The sequence below is a fragment of the Cydia strobilella genome, chromosome 4 (genome assembly GCF_947568885.1).
Source record: "Cydia strobilella chromosome 4, ilCydStro3.1, whole genome shotgun sequence".
NCBI lineage: Eukaryota > Metazoa > Arthropoda > Insecta > Lepidoptera > Tortricidae > Cydia > Cydia strobilella.
The window spans coordinates 3,637,553-3,657,156 of record NC_086044.1 but is presented as its reverse complement, the minus strand read 5'-3'; the positions used below and the strand labels follow the sequence as shown (position 1 = coordinate 3,657,156).

General features: G+C 34.7%; 1 protein-coding gene and 1 long non-coding RNA gene across 4 annotated transcripts in view; one reads left to right on the top strand and one right to left on the bottom strand.

The window, feature by feature from the left end:
* The window catches only part of LOC134740516 (uncharacterized), a 245,252-nt gene that overhangs the window by 34,151 nt on the left and 191,497 nt on the right, over positions 1-19,604 (bottom strand). The gene's annotated exons all lie outside the window — the stretch shown is intronic.
* The window catches only part of LOC134740482 (pseudouridylate synthase RPUSD2-like), a 548,963-nt gene that overhangs the window by 524,399 nt on the left and 4,960 nt on the right, over positions 1-19,604 (top strand). For 2 of the 3 annotated variants that reach the window (XM_063672968.1, XM_063672970.1), the window contains 8 exons: positions 991-1,078; positions 12,794-12,902; positions 14,339-14,450; positions 15,563-15,759; positions 16,259-16,456; positions 16,954-17,052; positions 17,416-17,537; positions 19,417-19,599. In XM_063672968.1, coding sequence (XP_063529038.1) covers positions 991-1,078; positions 12,794-12,902; positions 14,339-14,450; positions 15,563-15,759; positions 16,259-16,456; positions 16,954-17,052; positions 17,416-17,537; positions 19,417-19,599 — 1,108 coding nt within the window. Of the gene's footprint in view, positions 1-990; positions 1,079-10,333; positions 10,422-12,793; positions 12,903-14,338; positions 14,451-15,562; positions 15,760-16,258; positions 16,457-16,953; positions 17,053-17,415; positions 17,538-19,416; positions 19,600-19,604 lie in introns of all 3 variants that reach the window. The other variant, XM_063672969.1, reaches the window with a different exon arrangement.

Sequence of the window (19,604 nt, the reverse complement as noted above, 5' to 3'; positions counted from 1 at the left end):
CGACTTGAGCTCCTTGTCCTATCACCTTTCCTGTACTGTACGATATCATTAACATTCTTTTTCGAACGCAAGTTTTGACCGAAAAAAAAACATATTTAGTGATTAGAACGGGTCTGACGCGATATAATTTCATTATTTTGACGTTATCCGACGTTTCAGCTGAGTTACACCAGCTATGGTCACAGATAACCACAGCTGGTGGCTTTAGACCCGTTCTTACGACTAAATGGGTGTAAAAAAACGCGAGTTTAAAAGTATATTGAAAATAAAAATTGACGAATAGAGATCCTTCGTTTGAAGTCGGTTAAGAAAGAATAAAACTATTTATTTTATTGATTGCGCGCAGAACTTATAGGTCTATTATGAGACTTATTAATGAAAACATAATAAAATTTTCAATTACAGTTGTAACTTAAATTATAACTCTACTTTCATAGAATAATTAAGCAGGATTAATCACGTAGGAAGTAATAATCTAGGATTTTATGGTGATAACCCGTCGTCTATGACTTTTTCCGCGTCTTAATGAATTTTCTTGATTATAATATAGATGTGATTATAGTTATAAAATACAAGAAATATAGTAGACTAAATAATAAGAATATTTTTAATAATAAAACGTTTTTCGAAACGAGAACTTGAAAGATAATACAAATTAGATTCAATAATAATTCATGTTTCGTATATTTTTCTAATAGGTATTTCATTCTCAAATGACTAAGTATTTTTTGTAATTTCTATGATCAAATAATAGCACAATAAATCAAATACAAAAAAAATGAAATCAACAGGAGCACAGGGTTGTCAACGCTCAGAACTTGCGTTCACGAGCCCATGGGTTGTCGGCGCTCAGAACTTGCGTTCACGAGCCCATGGGTTGTCGGCGCTCAGAACTTGCGTTCACGAGCCCATGGGTTGTCGACGCTCAGAACTTGCGTTCATGCTCAGCGTTTCGTTCTCTAACCCCGCCTGACCTGTCTTACATTACAGGCACGAAGTACCGGTGACCAGCCAACCGATCACCATCGTACATATCGACGAGGATATCGTGGTCGTCAACAAACCGGCCTCTATCCCCGTAAGTGGCAATTGAGACAGCCATGTTATGCTGCGCCGGATTATGGCGTGGGAATAATGAATGTTGTCGCCCTACTAGTTTTAATTATACAGGTTGTGATGTGGCAGCCCTAGATGAGACGGCAATTATATAAGGTCACTGTTATGCCTGGCGCCTATTTCACAAACTTGACAATTGACATTTGAAAATGACAATTTCCTGTACATTTCTGGGTCGGTAAGTAACAACGGTACAATGTTTACTTCCGGACGGCGAATTGTCAATGTCAGGCTACAATTGTTAGCGTGGTGAAACAGGAATCATAGTTTGCAATGTGATTAAGTAGGTCATACTAAACAACTTTTTTATGGGGCTAACTCCGAAAACGTGATAACAAATTAGTTGTTGACATTTTAGCGAATCACAAATCAATGTTTCTTTTAAGAAACAGCTGATTTTTTTCTCGTTTTCATTGCTGGCCTCATGTAAAAGTGGTTCAGTATGACCTACATATTCACCTCTTAGTGTAAAAATTATGGAACAATCGAGTTCACAAACATCTAAGACACTAACAAGATCGTTTAAATATATTTTACGAGATTGAGACAAGTATTGGTGACTTCGAAACGATTTTATGCCGCTATTAAAGTTCATACATAAAAAATAGGTGTTTTTTAAACGTTCATTATTCCCACAGCCGTACTGTCGGCCATGCTTGTTCACAAACGCAGTCGCACCTGCGTTTGGAGACGTTTCGTTTCGCTTGCATGCTAGCTACACTTTCCGGCGCTGGCACCGCCCGTATGTCGCATGCTTTAATCAGGTTTGTATATAGCTCCTGTATTGGTAAAGTTGATGTTTAGTATATTGGTGTTGGTTTCAAAACAAAAATGACAATAAGGTAAGGTGTATTTCTCATTTCTCGTCTTATAACCATTATTTAAGCTGCAAACGCACGCGTAGGGTTTGTTGCACCAAACTGTTAATATGTTCGTTACCTATATATTTTATTATATCGTAAATTATATAATTCACTGTTGATTATTGTATGACATTGATAAATTGGACAAATGTGGTTGGTGCAACCGTCCTTCCGTGGCACGGTGTCGACGATTGTAGCATTATAACAATGAAAAATCCTGTATAAACCGCGCGGTTCCCGCCCGGTGCTCGATATGACATCTACCATGCAGGGTCCAATGTTACATACATATCCTAAGGTCCACCATACAAAAAAAAGCCATTTGAATGTGAAATCAATAGTGAACGAAATATGGTTGAATTTATTTTGTTGTGAAAGCGAACGAAATAAAAGAAATGCAACTGTGTTCCGATTGAAAATGGTTTGAATTACATTGAAGTAAATAATAGTACGGGTAGGATCGTGGGTCTTTCTAGGATATAGGGATGTTACCATCTCAGTGCTATATTTTTATATGATAATTGCTTGCTAGGTATGATTATAATCACACTTGTCGATTCAACGACTTGTGGTATGCTTTTTAATGATAAATGTTAATACTATGCTGAAATACATCTAACTTTTGAGGCGTTATACACCCGTAGCTTATACTCACGACGACGTCAACGTCGTGCCACAAGATCTCGAGTATATGCAATCTTAAGCGAGGTTTAGACTAAGAACTTGCATGCAATTTTCATTACATTGCGGTATCTGATAAAATTTTTGAATGCAGAGTACCTTAGTAGTCAGCAATTTAACGTAAGTTGCATGCAAGTTATTGCTCAGCTAGTCGAAACCTCGCTTTAGAAAGACTACTTAGGCGTCTTTGACTAACTTTAAGGGCGAGCAGTTCGTACTTGCACCTCTATTTCAGTTTATAATTTGATAAACATATTTTTTAATTTTCTGTTTATGTCGTAGTAATGAAACAAAGTACGATTAATTCCAAAGAATAATTCTTTGTTTGAAGGAGAATCAGTAAGGTTTTTACGAAGTTCAAAGTAAAAGACTATTTATAATATTACCACTCCAGCGGCGGTATCATGGTCGCATTTTTATCATTTGTCATCATATGCGTGTCACGTTCTAACAAGTATAAGTATGTAAGTGCGAAAGTGACGCATGACATGACAAGTGATAAAAATGCCACCATGATACCGCCGCTGCTTATTTCAAGAGGTTGATAAGTGACAATTGTTTACGAGAAGGCTATGTGAAATCTGCTATGTGTGATTTGACGTCATCGGCAGCGGCACTAAGAGTTCGAGCTCTGCTTATTAATAAATAAAAAATCTCATAAAGAAACTATGTCAAAGTTCGCGCACCCAGTTTCAACGTAAATCGGCCATAACACTCCCTGAGCAAAAAGTATTATTTTCACACGGCTAAAAGCACTAACTTGTATACAAATTTTAACCTAAAGTCAAAGTGTATAAAGTAGAAAATGCATACATATTGTGCCTTTGAGTGGCTTGAGAAATATGGCATTTAAGACTTGATGGAAGTAGCGGTTTACCAGCGAACTTATGGTATAGATTACTTGCATACTAGAACAATCATATTATGTGCCCAATGCATACTAAAAATGCTTAAGTCGAGGTTAAGGGGCCCACTGACTATCAGTCCGCCGGACGATATCGACTTGTCTGTCAGTTAGAACAAAATTTGACAGTTCCGAACAACTGACTGTCCGGCGGACTGATAGTCAGTGGGCCCCCCTTTAAATTATGACCGATTTTGATGCATGTCGAAATGAAATAAAATTTTGAATAAGTTTAGGTACGAAATTTTGACGACTCCTTGATAATCGTTTGTCCTTATCTGTAATTTTAACATTTGTTTTTGTTAGAAAGAGACAAAATTTAACAAAGGTTTGCTAAGTTTTATAAACAAGGAGGTTAGTCCGTAGCGTATTAACAACGGAGTGAAAATAATTTGCATACAATGATGTAGGACTCAACTGAATGATATTATCGGCATTCAATTTTGTGTAAGATCACGCTTTTCTTTACATTTCAACTATCTACTAAGTATATTACATGCTTTTATTTTATTACATGCTTCACAATGCGGAATCTACATGATTTAATCTGTAACTTTCGGCATTTTCGGCTTAGCGCTCGATGCTTTTACCTCTGATTAGGGGAAATGGGGGAAAAATTGCACGGGAGAAGTTTGGGACTTATGCGAGGAATCACGCATAAGTCGAGCGTATTTGTTTTCCTTGTACATTGTCGCTTAGGAAACTTTTGAGACGAAATCGTATCATGAATGAAAAAATAACTTTTCTTTTGATTTAATCATTTGTCCTGTTTTGAATATTAATTTTCTCGTTTCGAATTGGAATTTTGACGCTAATTTAAATGTGCTTATTAGGAGAGAAAATTGTGTTGCTTGAGTGAAAATGTTTCCTGAAGACAATTTTAATTGTTTTATTTCAATCACGAAATAAGAGGCAACTAAAATACAGGGATGTTTTAGATGTTGGAGCGTCTCGTTTCCGTATTTGTTATTGTGTTAAATAAGTTAAAACGAGGTGTTAGGGAAGCAACCTATTCTAACTTTATAAATCACAAAAATATATACCTACCGTCAAACGGGGCGAATAGGGATGGCTGGGGTGAATAGAGACAAAACTTTAAATGTGATTTACCTGACAATTGCTTAAAAATATCCACACAAATTGTATCATTCATTGAAAATAATAGTAGATTTTGAAGGATACAATTTGTGTGGGTTGTTATTGTCCTCATTCACCCCGGTTGAAAGTACGTTACGTATTAATTCAGATGTTGCCACCTTAGTCAACCCACATAAGGAAAAACCGGACAAGTGCGAGTCAGACTTGCACACCGAGGGTTCCGTACTTTTTAGTAAGATTGTTGTTATAGCGGTAACAGAAATACATCATCTGTGAAAATTTCAACTGTCTAACTATCACGGTTCATGAGATACAACCTAGTGACAGACGGACAGACAGACAGACAGACGGACGGACAGCGGAGTCTTAGTAATAGGGTCCCGTTTTTACCCTTTGGGTACGGTACCCTAAAAAATTAATTTGCCGTTTAGTTACAAAAATATATAATACTTTTCCGTAACCGGTGAAAAGTTTTTAGAACATGCTGTAAAATTGCACTTATACTATCTATCCGTTAAATATTGAAATCTGACGAAACAAAAATTCGACGATATAATTAAAAAAAACTCTGCCCAAGTAGGTACCTACGTATGCCTACACTAGTTAACATTGTATTCAAAAAGGTTACATTAAAGTATGATAAAAAATGGCGTTACCGCCGTAACTAGGCCGATTGCAATCTTAACTATACTGAACTATAAACCTTCAAAACCGTTGACTATTTGTACTTATATCACCCTTGTGCTTAATACAAAAAATCGCATTTTTTTAAAGCAGAAACAAGGTATAATTATAAAATATCACCAAAAATTAAATTATAAAATATCTTTATTTATTTATTTATTTAATCTTTATTGCACAAAAGAAAAACCTTACAGTACAAAAGGCGGACTTAATGCCATAAGGCATTCTCTACCAGTCAACCTTAAGGCTAAGCAGAGAGTTTGTGGGCGGTGCTACAAATACAACAGCAAAAATGACATATAATCACATATATACAAATATAATATACATATATACTATATATAATATATATTAATATATATTTATCAAGGTGATATAAGATTTTTTTTAAGCAGACACAAGGAACCTACAAGTTTCTCTTATAACATAAAAAGTGATAAAAATATATTAGCAGAAAAAAATAAGTCACAGTAGAAAGGAAAGAAGGTAGTATATCATTGGTGTAAGGTCTAAATACCTTTAGTTTTCTTGTTTCTGGCCACTGTCACGCTTCTATTTTTGTCTTTTATCAAATAAATAAATAAAGTTGAGTGCTTTTGCAAGTCTTTCTAGCTGTAGATTATAATTCTCTTGAGAAAAATAAAAACTAAATTTCACATACAAAAACTCCACTCCGTCACATTTTTTGGGGACAAAAAACAAGACAACGAAAATAATTTTGACCCTATGCTCCTTCTAGTGGTGAATCGTGATTCTGCGACAATCAATTCTTCTATATGCCTGTTCCATTCAGTTTTTTCTGTCCCATGTTTTTAACCGCACCACCACAGACAAGCCAAACTGATTAACAGACCAAGATATGTAAAATTTACAATCATTCTGAGGTACAAACATTACTCTCAATGATATATTAAGGTCAGAAATAAGGAATCTACCTGTACAAGCTTAGCACGAGTTAGCCGCGATAGTGTCGTTTTTTCGTTTACATACATACATACATATAATAACTCCTATTTCCCGGAGGGGTAGGCAGAGACCACGGATTTCCACTTGCTACGATCCTGACATACCTCTTTCGCTTCCTTCACTTTCATGACTTTCTTGGTTTTTTCCTTTAATCTAACTATATCGCGCGCGCGGCCCTGTTTTACTCGTAACATAAAAATATTTTATGACAGCTAAAAAATCAAACAAAAACGATGCTAGAGTTAGATCGAGATAAGTCTGCAACCATTTTGATAGCACACGCAGTGCAAGTGTTATTTTAAACGACAAACTTCTATGGAATTATGACGTATAAATAACACTTGCACTGCGTGTGCTATGAAAATCGTTACAGACTTATCTTGGTCTCACTCTAACATTATTAAATATGTTACTGGCTGAAAATAAATGCTTCATCTAATGGTAGTTATCGTATAACAATCAATTTCACTACATGCCCGCAGCAGTTGAAATGGACCCATAAAGCCGAGGACGCAACCTCCGGCGGAATCACCCATTCTGCTCCATGATTTTAAGCGTAGCAAAGAGGTCAGACTATTTAATAGGTCAGGAAATGCGTGGATTTAAAAAAAAGAAACATTTATTTTTACCTAAAGCTCATGGATAAATTACAGACTAATAAAGTATATTTTTTTTTAATTTGCTAAAATCTAAAAAAAAATTGTTCCTGGGTTATGGATATATCATATAAGTATATACTTATATATTTATGGATTTACTTATCCATGGTTATTGATAAGTTAATCCTTAAATACGCCTTAATGAGCTTACTGAGGAATTAGGACAGGTCCTATTATAATTTAGTTTTTTATGAGTAACGTGGTAAAAAATACACAAAACATCACTTCACTCAAGTAAATTAAAGCCAGGAAATGAATTTGTATTGATTTAGTTACTGAATATAAGATAGATTTTTTTTTGTCGTAAGTACCTATAACATTTTGAGAAAACGGCAGGTTACAAGCGGTATTTTAGTAAACACATAGAATTGCAAAGGCTATTTCCAAATCACCTCTAATATTTTAAAAGGACAAGGAAAGGTTTTTCAGCGTTAAAATGAGAAGTGCAAAGGGCTTTTTTCTGTACGGAGTATAGTTTCACCGCGAAATGTTATAAGCCACCGGCGAAATCCACTTTCCCGTAAAATACCGGGGCCGGTCAACTTGACAATAGTTTGGGGCATTCAAATACCACGGTTCTACCCAAATGTTGGGCTTCCGCTTTTAGGACAAAATTACACTTGTTTGAAAACCAATTGTAACGTTATAAAGGGTTATAACGCAAGTTTCAGGGCAACAACTCATATAGTTTTGAAAAGACGTCACAGTACATGAAGTATTATATAAATGGACGTACAAGGCCAGTCAATTTGACAATTAAATAGTTGCGTACATCCTTATGCCGCGGTTCTACCCAAATATTGAGGTTCGTTCGTTCACCTTGATTTAGGAAGTGTTGAAACCCAGGCTCCTTTCTAGGTAGGAAGACTTGTTATTCAAACATATTTACATTTCATTTGATTTAAGGATGAATAAACAACTGTGTGCCTATGATGCAATGAATTTTGATGATTTTCGTTGGCTGTCGGCGGTCGTTATTTCCATTCGACGCCGATCTTAGAATTTCGGAGGCACTCGGCTGTCCGCGGCGTTACCTTAGACGCGTTCTGAACAGACGAAATATTTAAAAGTCAGACTTGTTGCAAAAACAATTTAAGTTTAAGATAGTTCTTGAAGCCAAGTATATCTACTGCGGAATAATTTTGGCTTTCAATTCGAAAGTTTATCTTTCCCATAGATCTTTTAAGTTATACAGCTCTCTCTTTTAAGTTACTGTAAAGGAGTTCATATATATTTTATAGCTCGTTTAACATTTTTATATTTAAATGCAAGCATTAAGTAGCCTTGAAGGCTAAATCAAATAAAAACTATCCTTTTTGATATACATTTCCTATTGATTATTTCGTTCCAGTCATGCATTCCTTTTCGCATGATGCACTTTTATAAGAAAACTTCAATATCCTGTACAAGCTCTTTGAAATGCAGTAAAGGATTCCTTTGAGCAACCCTACTGAGTTATTCGTATTACTAAAAGTACGTAGCCAATGGCGTTCTCAATATTGGAAGGTTTCCATCAAATATTTGAAGAAGGAATTTCACGTGAAAGACGTTTCGCCTAAAAGATATTTTACCTAAACGAGCGCAGATGTTTGCAGTAATTTCGCGGGCTAATGATACGTGTGTGGATTTGAACCTTTAGTCCTATGAATAGGAATGTCTTTACAGTGTAGGTAGAGTGAGGAAATGTGGAAATACGGATTTAAATGTTAGGGTGTTTTTGAAATGTGACCAAATGAAAACTAACAGTTCCGCTGACTATTTTATATATATTCATCATCATCAATATTTAAGAGCTATGCTTTTCTGCTTTATATATATTATTTATTATCTAATACTGTTGTATTTAGGAGTAATGTTATACTGGTGTTCAGTTGAAATAAAGATTTAAATCTGAGATACAGTTCCGGGCTGTGAATTTATCCCAAACTAATTTAATAGGTCAAGAAAATGTGTAGATATTAATTAGGCAACACCTACCGTATAGTTTTGTAAAGTAAAGAGTACGCTTGTTTGCCACCTCTCAATATTGCTAAAAAAATTAAGTTGGTTTTCGTCATCTCTATTCGCTTAGTGTCACATTTTAAAACTATATGCAGTAGTTACGACTATGGCATTTACCTATGTATACATTTGAAGGCAGAAAACGATCTTAAAATTTCACTATTCCGGTCCCATTTTATCGGAGTTCGTAGAGCACACTTAGGGCACAATGATCTACGTTTTATATAACTAACGATCACATGAGCATTTAACAATACATATCAAAGTCTAAGCACTACTGTTGGACATTATAATACAGAATAACGGTGGTGGATGTTATCTTATTTTCATTTAAATCGGAGTGAATTGATTTCGTAGTATGTGTCAGATAAATCAGATTCCGATATTATTTGCCAAGTCGTTAACATACAATCATATTTATAGCGTACTCAATTCATGAAATACTTCGAAAACATAAAATACGAGTACCTAAATATTTAATGTCAAAATACCTATATTGTTATTGGATGGATTGGATTTAATAATTTGGGGAGCGCCACAGAAATCTGTGACGATGAATAGGGAACATATATTCGTGCCCTGTATGTATGTTTGTTTGTATTTCTCTATGTAAGTGAATTGTAATATTAATTAATTTTATCGGAGACAAACATTTGGGTTTTTGAATCATCATAATGTTTTGATTTTACTCTGAACATTATTAACCACACTAGTTTTATTTACGCCTTTTGCTTGGAAAACACGCACTTCCTTTAATGCACACATTACAGTCCAACACTTAGAATAGACACTACCACGTCAATGTATCGACGTACACTATGTTTTTCGTTAATGATGTTGTAATATACAAACAGACCTATAAGACAGTAAACGTAATTACTGTTTGGCTTTTAAGGTCACCATTTTTGAAGATATAATTGTTTTCTTTGATGTGTTGTAAATTAATTACGTGTATCAATATACGAAATGATTGTAAAGTAATTGAATCAAGGATATGTTGTGAACATTGAATAGCTCATCTAATTCTTAATTTTGCCTTTTGTTTTAAAAATACTTATTTATTAACGGCTTTTAAATCAATTGTGGCATTATAAGATTTTGCGCCTAGGGTAAAATATATTACTATGTATTGTTTGTTTTATCATGATTAATGATAAACCCTGACCATGTAAACAAGTTTCTTTACCGTTATGCAACGGCAAATAACATTAAAATGTGCGTTCTATGCTTTATAAGTAAACAAAAGACTACAATGATGACTCGTTTAAAGACTTAACCAAGGCGCTCCATTCAATGTTCATAACAATCATGAAATTGCAACATCATACGAACTGTCCGTAATAATTGTTGTGGTGGGCCAGGCACGAGACTCCAGTGCTCGCCTGTCCCTTGCGCATCATACATGCTGACGACGAGCTTCTCGTGCTAGACAAGCCTTGCTCGCTGCCGGTGAGTCCGAGCGTGGGACCTTGTGGGTAGGACAGACTCTGAAAAGTCGGGATTTATGACAATGTTAGGGTATTATGAATTTGAAAGTATACCTTTTGGTCTGAATACGCGCCTCGTTTATACTGTTAGGTTTATTGCTGTGTAATAAAATGATTCATTTAAATATTTTCATATACTTTTTGTCATAGATAGTATTTCGAAACTTTTCGATATCTTATGATACTTATTATTTATATCGAATTCATATTTGATATTACCTACTACAATTATAAAAACAAGAGATATTTTATTTTTTATCTTTATAGGCAGCTTTTGTTTACTGACACAATCATAAAATTTATTCGCTAAAACTCTCTATGTGATTTAACTTTGGAAGGAAAAAGTATAAATTTGAGCGTCCATTAAAAGTAATAAATATAAAATATTTTACGCCCAAGTAAATTGAAAATTCTGAATAAATTCCTTGTAAAGTCAAAGGTTTTAGAACGACATTCAAATTTCATTTTTTATATAGAAATATTAATTAGAATTCTAATTAAACTCGTCCAATTAAAAAGTCCCGTATTTTTTTACTTAAGCGTATATTTGAGAGCTAAAACTTTTGGACCGAAGCAGAGCTTTGCGGCGTTGTTATTACTTTAGACTAGTTTGCAAACGTGGTACAAAATGTAAACTCATTTCTGTTATTAATTTTGCTAAGTACACTTGGAATGTTGTTGAGATTTAAAAATCTGAGCTAGTCTGGTTTTATGAGTTAATTAAAGTAAAGTTTATCACGTCGAGCTAAAGGTAAACACTTCGGCTTAAGGAGTAACTTAATAAAGAATCTAGCAATAAGTTAGACGGTATATTCTGCTAGTAATTTTGCTAACGATTTAACCTGATATTGCAGGTTTAGTAAGCTTTACTGTAAATTATTAATATACTTGGCAAACAAATATGCTATTTTGAAGTCTTGATTATCCAAATTAATTGGGACCGAGATGTTCAAAAGTTTGGATAATCCAAATGTGGGTTTTTTTGGACGAGATAAAAAAAACTTTTTACATAGAAACAGCACAGGATGTTATAATTTAACGTACAAATTTACGTTAATGTATTTAAGAAAAGAAAGAAGAAATGAAGAGAAAAGATCTAACGATAGAAGCAAAAAAATAATTTGCGTTAAAATATAAAACACATAAGAAAAGTTCGGATAAACTATGTCAGCGTTCAGAGAATTGAGAATCGAGGTTCTACTGTACTATGTTTAATTTGAAGTATTCCCCTTTTGAGATTATATCTTGACCCTAGGGATCAACTGCGAGTTACCAAGTCTTTCAGAGTCTGTCCCGAGATATGAATCACCGAAGTTCGAGCCGGCAAAACCCTCTAACACGTATGAGGATTGTTCAAAACCACCCGTAAGTGGTTAGCTCGAGTCCCTTGTAAACCTTGTTTGTATTCGTATTACGATGAATCTACAGAATTATATTCATTACCTTCCACGATAGCAAAATTTTGTTTTAGTTTATTTGATTCATTATCGGAATTTGCCGTACTTACGTGAAATATTGACTAGAACTGGAGATGTGAAAATTCTAGATATTTTTTAACTCCATAGCTCAGTAGTGAACTCTCCTTGGGTATCTCATAAGACAGACGTATCCAATAAAAATCTTGAGACTCGTACAAAGGCTGTTTTTTACGATAAGCCTTCCGATAGGCATGACAATGGAGAAGTAACAAAAGTTATTCAAGTAATGTGAAATAATAAGGATACGTTATCTATTCGCACTTGCGGTTTGTTTTTTTCTAAACATTAAACAGTCAATCAATCAATCAATTATATGTAATATTATTTAAGTGACTATTGTGGAAGGTATTTACATTGTAGTGATGTCTTGTATCATTAAATGTCTGATTGTCCAGATCATTTGTTGTCAGTGTTTAACATTTTATATAAACAAACGCTTATGCAATCGCGATATTCCTATTAACTTGGGCTTATGTTTCATCTTGCATGCTACCATTTGTGTTGTCTTACTCTTTAACTCTTCTACTATCTATAATTATTTTAAACAGTATTTTTTTATTGCAATTTCAATGCATGCTCTTGATATTATTTGTTTTAAGTCTAGGAGTAATTTTAATGTATGTTTTTAAAATATTCCGAATTAAATATTTCCTTAAATTGTGTCTTTCAACAATTGTATCGTTATTTTTATATTGCACGCTTTCTACAGAGAGACGTCTCGAAGTGATTACAATTATAACAATTTCACTTTTCATAATGAACATAGTCACTGGAGATGGACTTGATAAAATTTTCAGACTTTATAAGTATTTTTTACTTATAATAACGACTCCTAACAGAAAAGTTTCATCTGCAGGTGCATCCTTGCGGGCGATACCGACACAACACGGTCGTATTCATTCTGGCCAAGGAATATAACTTGAAGAACTTGAGGACTATACATAGACTGGACAGGCTAACATCAGGTAACACATGATAATTTGAGAACAATTCATGCAATATTTTTTATTGAATGATAAATTCACCCCATCAAGCAAGATTTAATTTGGAACTAAAAAATTGGAATGTCGCAGCAAGCATGTGTTTTCTTCTTTTGTTTTTTTTTATCATGTACTTATTTTAGATTAACCCTGGCGATATTTATGAATGAATATGGGTCACAATAAGTTGTTACAATTTTAATTATAAAGTCCACCATACTCTACAACTATACACACAGTTATATAGTTAGTTCACATTTTTCGAGTAAACATTGAACCAAAACAGTAAGAGTATCAATAAGATTGTATGTCGAGAGCTTATTGACAAACGTGTAAGTTTATTTTGGCTTGGCAAGGTTGAAGTTATGTTCACTACACCTACACAACTTATATAATATATACAGACCTAGATATACCTTATCCTATTGTAAGTACAAATTTTCAGAGCAATCTAGCTAGTCGTTTCAAAATGAGAGCGTAACTACATTTGTATGGAGAACCTAACTTGCCAGGGACTCAATAAGCTCTGGAGGGAATTTGTGTTTTTGAAGGAAACCTCATGAACATATTGAAACAGTACTATTTTCTGTCTTAAAGAGCATTAATTTCTGTGCGTCTATGCATAAATTTACACTTTATAGCACTATGTTCTGTGCATCATCATCATTAGGTATATTTACTTAAAAAACTTACTCTAATAAACAGAGATATCAAAAGATTAAATTAACATGTATCGATTATTATTTTATTCACAACTATGAATATTTGAATATGAATGTTTTTATTTAGACATTGATTACCATTTTTAGTGTCATCGGGTAAAGTCTCGTATTTTAATTTAATAGTATAATGGTAGTAGTTGACATTTGTGATCTAGTTTGTTCGCAATAAAATGTGGAAAAACAAAAACAGAATTAATGCTAAATGCCAAGCTGTCTACGATAAAATATAAGTATCAAATCGTAACACAAACATTCAGTTAGTCCACTTTAAACGTCCGTATACAACTAGAAAACAAAATCGCAAAACGTAAAAAACGGGGATTACCTATATTATTATTGCATAATTATGGTTGACATTTTGTTTATTTAAGTCTTTATTTTTATATATTTCTATGTAGCTGAAAGACTACTTCCGCTTTTTTTCTGGAAGTTGCCGAAGCTAAAAAGACGTTTCAAGTAATCAGTACAATCAGGTCAATTGACCCAGCTAACTTATTTACATCTTCGAGATAATACATCAAAGCAGACGTTAGATTAATATTAGGTATTAAAGTACCTATATGTTATAAAAATAATAGGTAGCCTATTTATTCAAAATCTAGAAGAGACCTTGTTACTATGAAATAATAAAGAATATTTATGCAAAATTGACACTATTCTATACGAAGTCTTAATTAAACTCTCTTGTTGTCCAATCAGGGCTGCTCTTATTCGGCCGGAGTCCGAAGAAGGCGAGACAGATGGAGCATCAGATAAGGAACAGACAGGTGCAAAAGGAATACGTCTGCCGAGTCGACGGCGAGTTTCCTGAGTGAGTGCGCTGTTTACATTATTAGTTATGACAACATTCGTTGGTCGGATAAATATTTATACCTTAAGCTTATTGTGTTTTTTATCTGTTTTGGCTGTGAATTGACATTGATTTGCTGGCCTTAACACTTATTATTTCGCGCTCAAGATCTTTGCGATAGCAATTAGTATGTCAATTCAACAATGCTATATGAAATTGATTCTGATATTTTTAAAACAGATGGTTTATTTAAATGGCTAAGTATCGCAGTAAGCGCTTTAAAAGTCTGTTTTTTTCTGGCAATACAAGTCAATATTATTTCTTGCCTTTAGTAATTAAATATAAACAAAATTATATCATTTTCCATTTTTATCACACCAACATTGAAACGTCTGGTTAATCTTTTAGACTGTTTATTTAAAATTTTGGCGATCAGCCATTTTATCAACATTGGCATTGCAGATTCTCTGCTACTCAATCAGTGTCCTAATCAATTATAAATAACTACTAGTTAATTATTTTTCAATGGACAAGGTTGACATTTTCATGTTAAGAAAAATGGGGTGTAATTTAAAATAGAATAGCGTGACTAATGGCTTGGGTGATGGATTAAAATTAAAGGATAAACATTCAGCATCAAAAATAGCGGATTTTACTACGCGTCAAAAATCTATTCTCTAATAACTTAACAAAAAGAGATTTTTTATGTGTAGAACAATCAGACTGTGACTGATACTTTTAAACGCGACCTGTAAAGATACAGATATCATATTTTGAAAAGTATTCCAGACTGGTAAATACTCTTGGCGTGTTGTTTTATACCTACACTACTATTGAAAAATTGAGGCTGACTGTACTAATATCTGGGCATTGAAAAAAACCTTTATACATCGTTCATAAAAATACAACAGAGAAATTAAAAAAATGAAGTGAAAAAATATTTATTTTATAAACTTGACGGTAAAACGAAATAAATAAATAAATTGTAGTTTTAAAAAGTATTCAGATACTTGTTAGTGACTTGTTATTTAAAATGCAAAAGGTACAAAATTAACGTGTTTGAATAGCATCTAGTTCTTATGTTTTGAATGGAATGGCCGGATGGAATATTCTCATTGTTTTTTTTTTCACAGGGAAGAGATAGAATGCCTAGAGGCGATAGAAGTAGTGAGCTACAAGATTGGCGTCTGCAAAGTATCAGCGAAGGGCAAGGACTGTTCAACGGTGTTCAAACGGCTCGGCTACAACCCCCGCAGCAACACCAGCGTCGTGCTGTGCAAGCCCAAGACCGGCAGGATGCACCAAATCAGGGTGCACTTGCAGTATCTAGGTGAGTCCACCTTCTTTTCTTAATATAAAACGAATAGAGGAGACGCTTGATTAAAGCTAGTTAGGTATCATTAACTGTCGCTATTGAATCTAATCATTAATCAACATCAGGAGTGAAATTTATGCTTTTCCATTGAGATCTCTGAATACTCTCACATCTTGGAGTCTAATTCCATATACAGCTTTACTTTTCTGAGACGTCCCAGACAAATAAAACATCCAAGATTCTCAACGATGAACAAGAAAAATTGGGTATACTCTGCTTCTCATGTAGAGAAAGCGACTAATAGCAGATATCAACTTCAGATCGTCTTCTTTTACTGTCTAATAACATTTATACAGTAAAACTTTCCTGAAGAAAATTAATCATTGATTATCTCCATCTAGTGTAAAAGATCACCCCAACACACACTCACTCACTCCAAATTTAATATCTGTAATATCAATTTATTTTGTAGCAAAAGTAACTTTTATGACTTACTAATTCTTTTCTCCAACAGGCTACCCCGTAGTGAACGACCCCCTCTACAACCACCCAGTCTTCGGCCCCCTCCGTGGCAAGGGGGGTGACACCGGTGGTAAAACAGACGAGCAGCTGGTTCGCGACCTCATCGCCATCCACAACGCGGAGAACTGGCTTGGAGTTGATGCAGCTGATGATGATATGCTGTTTTCGAAACCAGTGCGTGATGATAAAGGTAAGTTCATGACATGTATCCGTAAATTTTTTGTTGTATCCTTTCGAAGTCGATCTTTACGAAATGGTTAGTTTAGCGTACAGTCAACAAAAAAGTAGCTAAGCGCGGGTGAGGCGATCAAAATGATGTAAGAGTATGTAGATCATTAGGTCACTTCACCCTAATTCTCGTAATAAAAAAGTGCTTAAATCATTTTGGCTTGCTTAGCAAATTCTGCTGCTGATGATTGTTATTTTGTTGGAAACTATTCAACTACAACTAGGTACTATTCAACTACTTTTGACAATTATATCTTTTCAGATCAGCAAAGACCTAAGAAATTGAAAAGTTTGTTGGTTGTCTTCAACCCCAACTAGATAAACGAAGCAATCTTCTTCAATCCCTCCGTACATTCATGTCAAGGAGGCTTCCTATTAGGACATTTATGGGAATCCTTTACGCAAATTAATATCTATTGTTGGATAAGCCATGTATTAATTTAAGATTTCTTCACTCAGGTGTTGAAGATGACTGCGACACTGGCCCAACCTCCAGAGAGTCGTCTCCAAGACTGGAGTCTCCTGCCCCAGGGGTGACACCATCCACTGTCATGACGCGTAAGTTTGCTATTTCTAGGAGCGTCTATAACAAAACTGATTCGCAGTCATAATCGTGGATTATAATCTTATCTTGTGACACAACCTTCAATGGAAACTGTGTTTTGATCTATAATGAGACTATTTTCCGTGATTTATCTTTCAAAGTGTCATGATGCCGTCAACCTAGTTGTAGGTGAGCGTAATGTAATTATTAAATACAAAAAATCACAGGAACATACGTCCTTGAATATTCATATAAATCTTATTGTTATTGACTCATATTAAATAGTTTGACCTATCAACCATGCTGTCCCTCATAATTACCTATACCGTGTGAGACCTGTGACCAAGTCAAATGCTTAAACCTCCAATTTTCCACAGCGACCCTCCCAAGCCCTTCGAGCGCAGCAGAGGCGCCCTTGGATGCGTCACCAGCAGTCTGTACCCTCGCGCCCTCGCCCACGCCTTCGGCAGCTATGAACGACGACTCCAGTGATGCCAAGGTATTTACAATGCTTTATTTATTATTTATTTATTTAATAAAATACAGTGGTATTCTTAATTATAGTCATAGCCCCGCAAAACTCAGCAATGAGAAAGTGTTTCTTTATATGGATCCACACACACAGTGGGTACAGAAAGAGTAAGTGCGTTTGATGCCGCGCCTTGACGGAGGGTCGTTGGTTTGGTAGCTGGTTATGTTATTTTGTTCATTTGTATCACAAAACCTAACTATATAATATGGTCGCTGTCACTGATTCAGGGCTCACCTTACAAGTTTACACTAATATTTAAAAGATGTTGACGCATTTAGTTTATGTAGAAAAATTACATGACGGTAACATGTCCCTGCATCATGTTCCGGTGCTTGTTAGTAACGAAAAGCTTCGCATTGGATAGCTAAAGATTGTTTCCGTCTTACAGTAAACAATTTTTTCATAAACAAATATTGGACCTTTTCATCAAGTGAATTTTTCATCAAATTCTTACAAAAAACTGACACGCTAACTAGGGTAACTTTTCGCTACTAACAGCAGTTTATTTTGCGGTGGTTAGGATGAAAGCATTGAGGGGAAATACCAAAAATTGTCTGCTTAAACTGAGCAGGGTAAAAGCATAGCTCTTAAATAAGAGGGATATTTTGTATTTTACAAATATTAAAATCATTTCGTTTTCGAAGTGAATTCATGAAGTACATTTTACAGATCAGTAAATCCTAAAAATAATTTTATAGTTTCATGTCTTATAGTAAAGTCATTTCAGAGCTGTATAATGTAAACCTAGATTGATTTAACGATGGTAAACTGAATTAAATTTTGTGTTATATTTATTTGTTATTTTCACAAATGTACAGCAGTCATAAACTTATCTACATTCTAATTATTTTAGTATACAATCCTTTATTCCACCATCGTATTTTATGTAGTACCAAATTTTCCAAAGAACTTTAAATTCAACATCAAATATAGAATTTGTAACGAAACTTTTGCCTAACAAGCTCGTATAGGTAAACAATGCCAAGCCAAAGGGCACCCGAATTATTTCGAATTGTGGTTTGTTGATTTTAATATAAGGTCCCTAAATTTAAATCAGTTTACAGTGGCTTGTTAGTTTTAACGAATTTTGCTGGGCTTTGGTTTAATTATATTGACTCGCTCAAGGTAGATTAAATTGTGATTTTCTCGCAGGTGTTAATGCTGAACGTTTAGTGAACAAATTTAAAAGTGGAAAAATTACTGCCTTGGGTGAGACTTGAACTCACGGCCTCTGGATCGATACTCCAGCGCTCTGCCAACTGAGCCTCCAAGACCTCATCCATAGTCAGCAAATCTTCCCACTATATGGGTCTATTTATTCTAAGCTTAATAGCATCGATCGCAGACGTTTCTGCTTGTTAAAAATTAGTTTAGTGAATAGTTTTAGAAACTAACTTTTTACGATGTTGGAAAAATGAGAAGTTTTTCCCCAATTACTTTAAACTTCTGGCCCAATTTAGAAAATTGTTTATTTTATTCGAATGGGTATATTTTACACGTTGTCCCATTGTCATAATCATGTATTGTGATGATGGGATCTTAAATTATAGTAACGTGCATATTTGCTCTCGGATACCATTGCATGTCTGGTGGAAACTAGAATGAAGCTCCTTGACAGATCTATTTAATAGTTTTGTTTCCATTGTTATTTAGAATTGGTAATCAAACTACATATGCTCATAAAATCCTTAGGAGACATTAGAATTCCATTGTGTCATAGTCTTGCTGTTAACTGTTTTGATCATGAGATTCAATTGTCGAGGCAATTAATTACTCGTGAATTTTAAAAGTAAAAATGTCTTAAGTATCCTATTTCATATATCCAATCTTGTCCCATCTTCTCCAGTCGGACAAAGTGACAGTGGCAACGCAGACGGGCTGCGCGGCCACCGCCACGAGTTCCGTCAGCTCGGCCAGCGGTTCCACTGACGCACTGTCTGCCGACCCGCACTGCTACGAGTGCCGCGTCCGCTACCGTGACCCGAGGCCCAGAGACCTGGTTATGTATCTGCACGCTTGGAAGTACAAGGTACG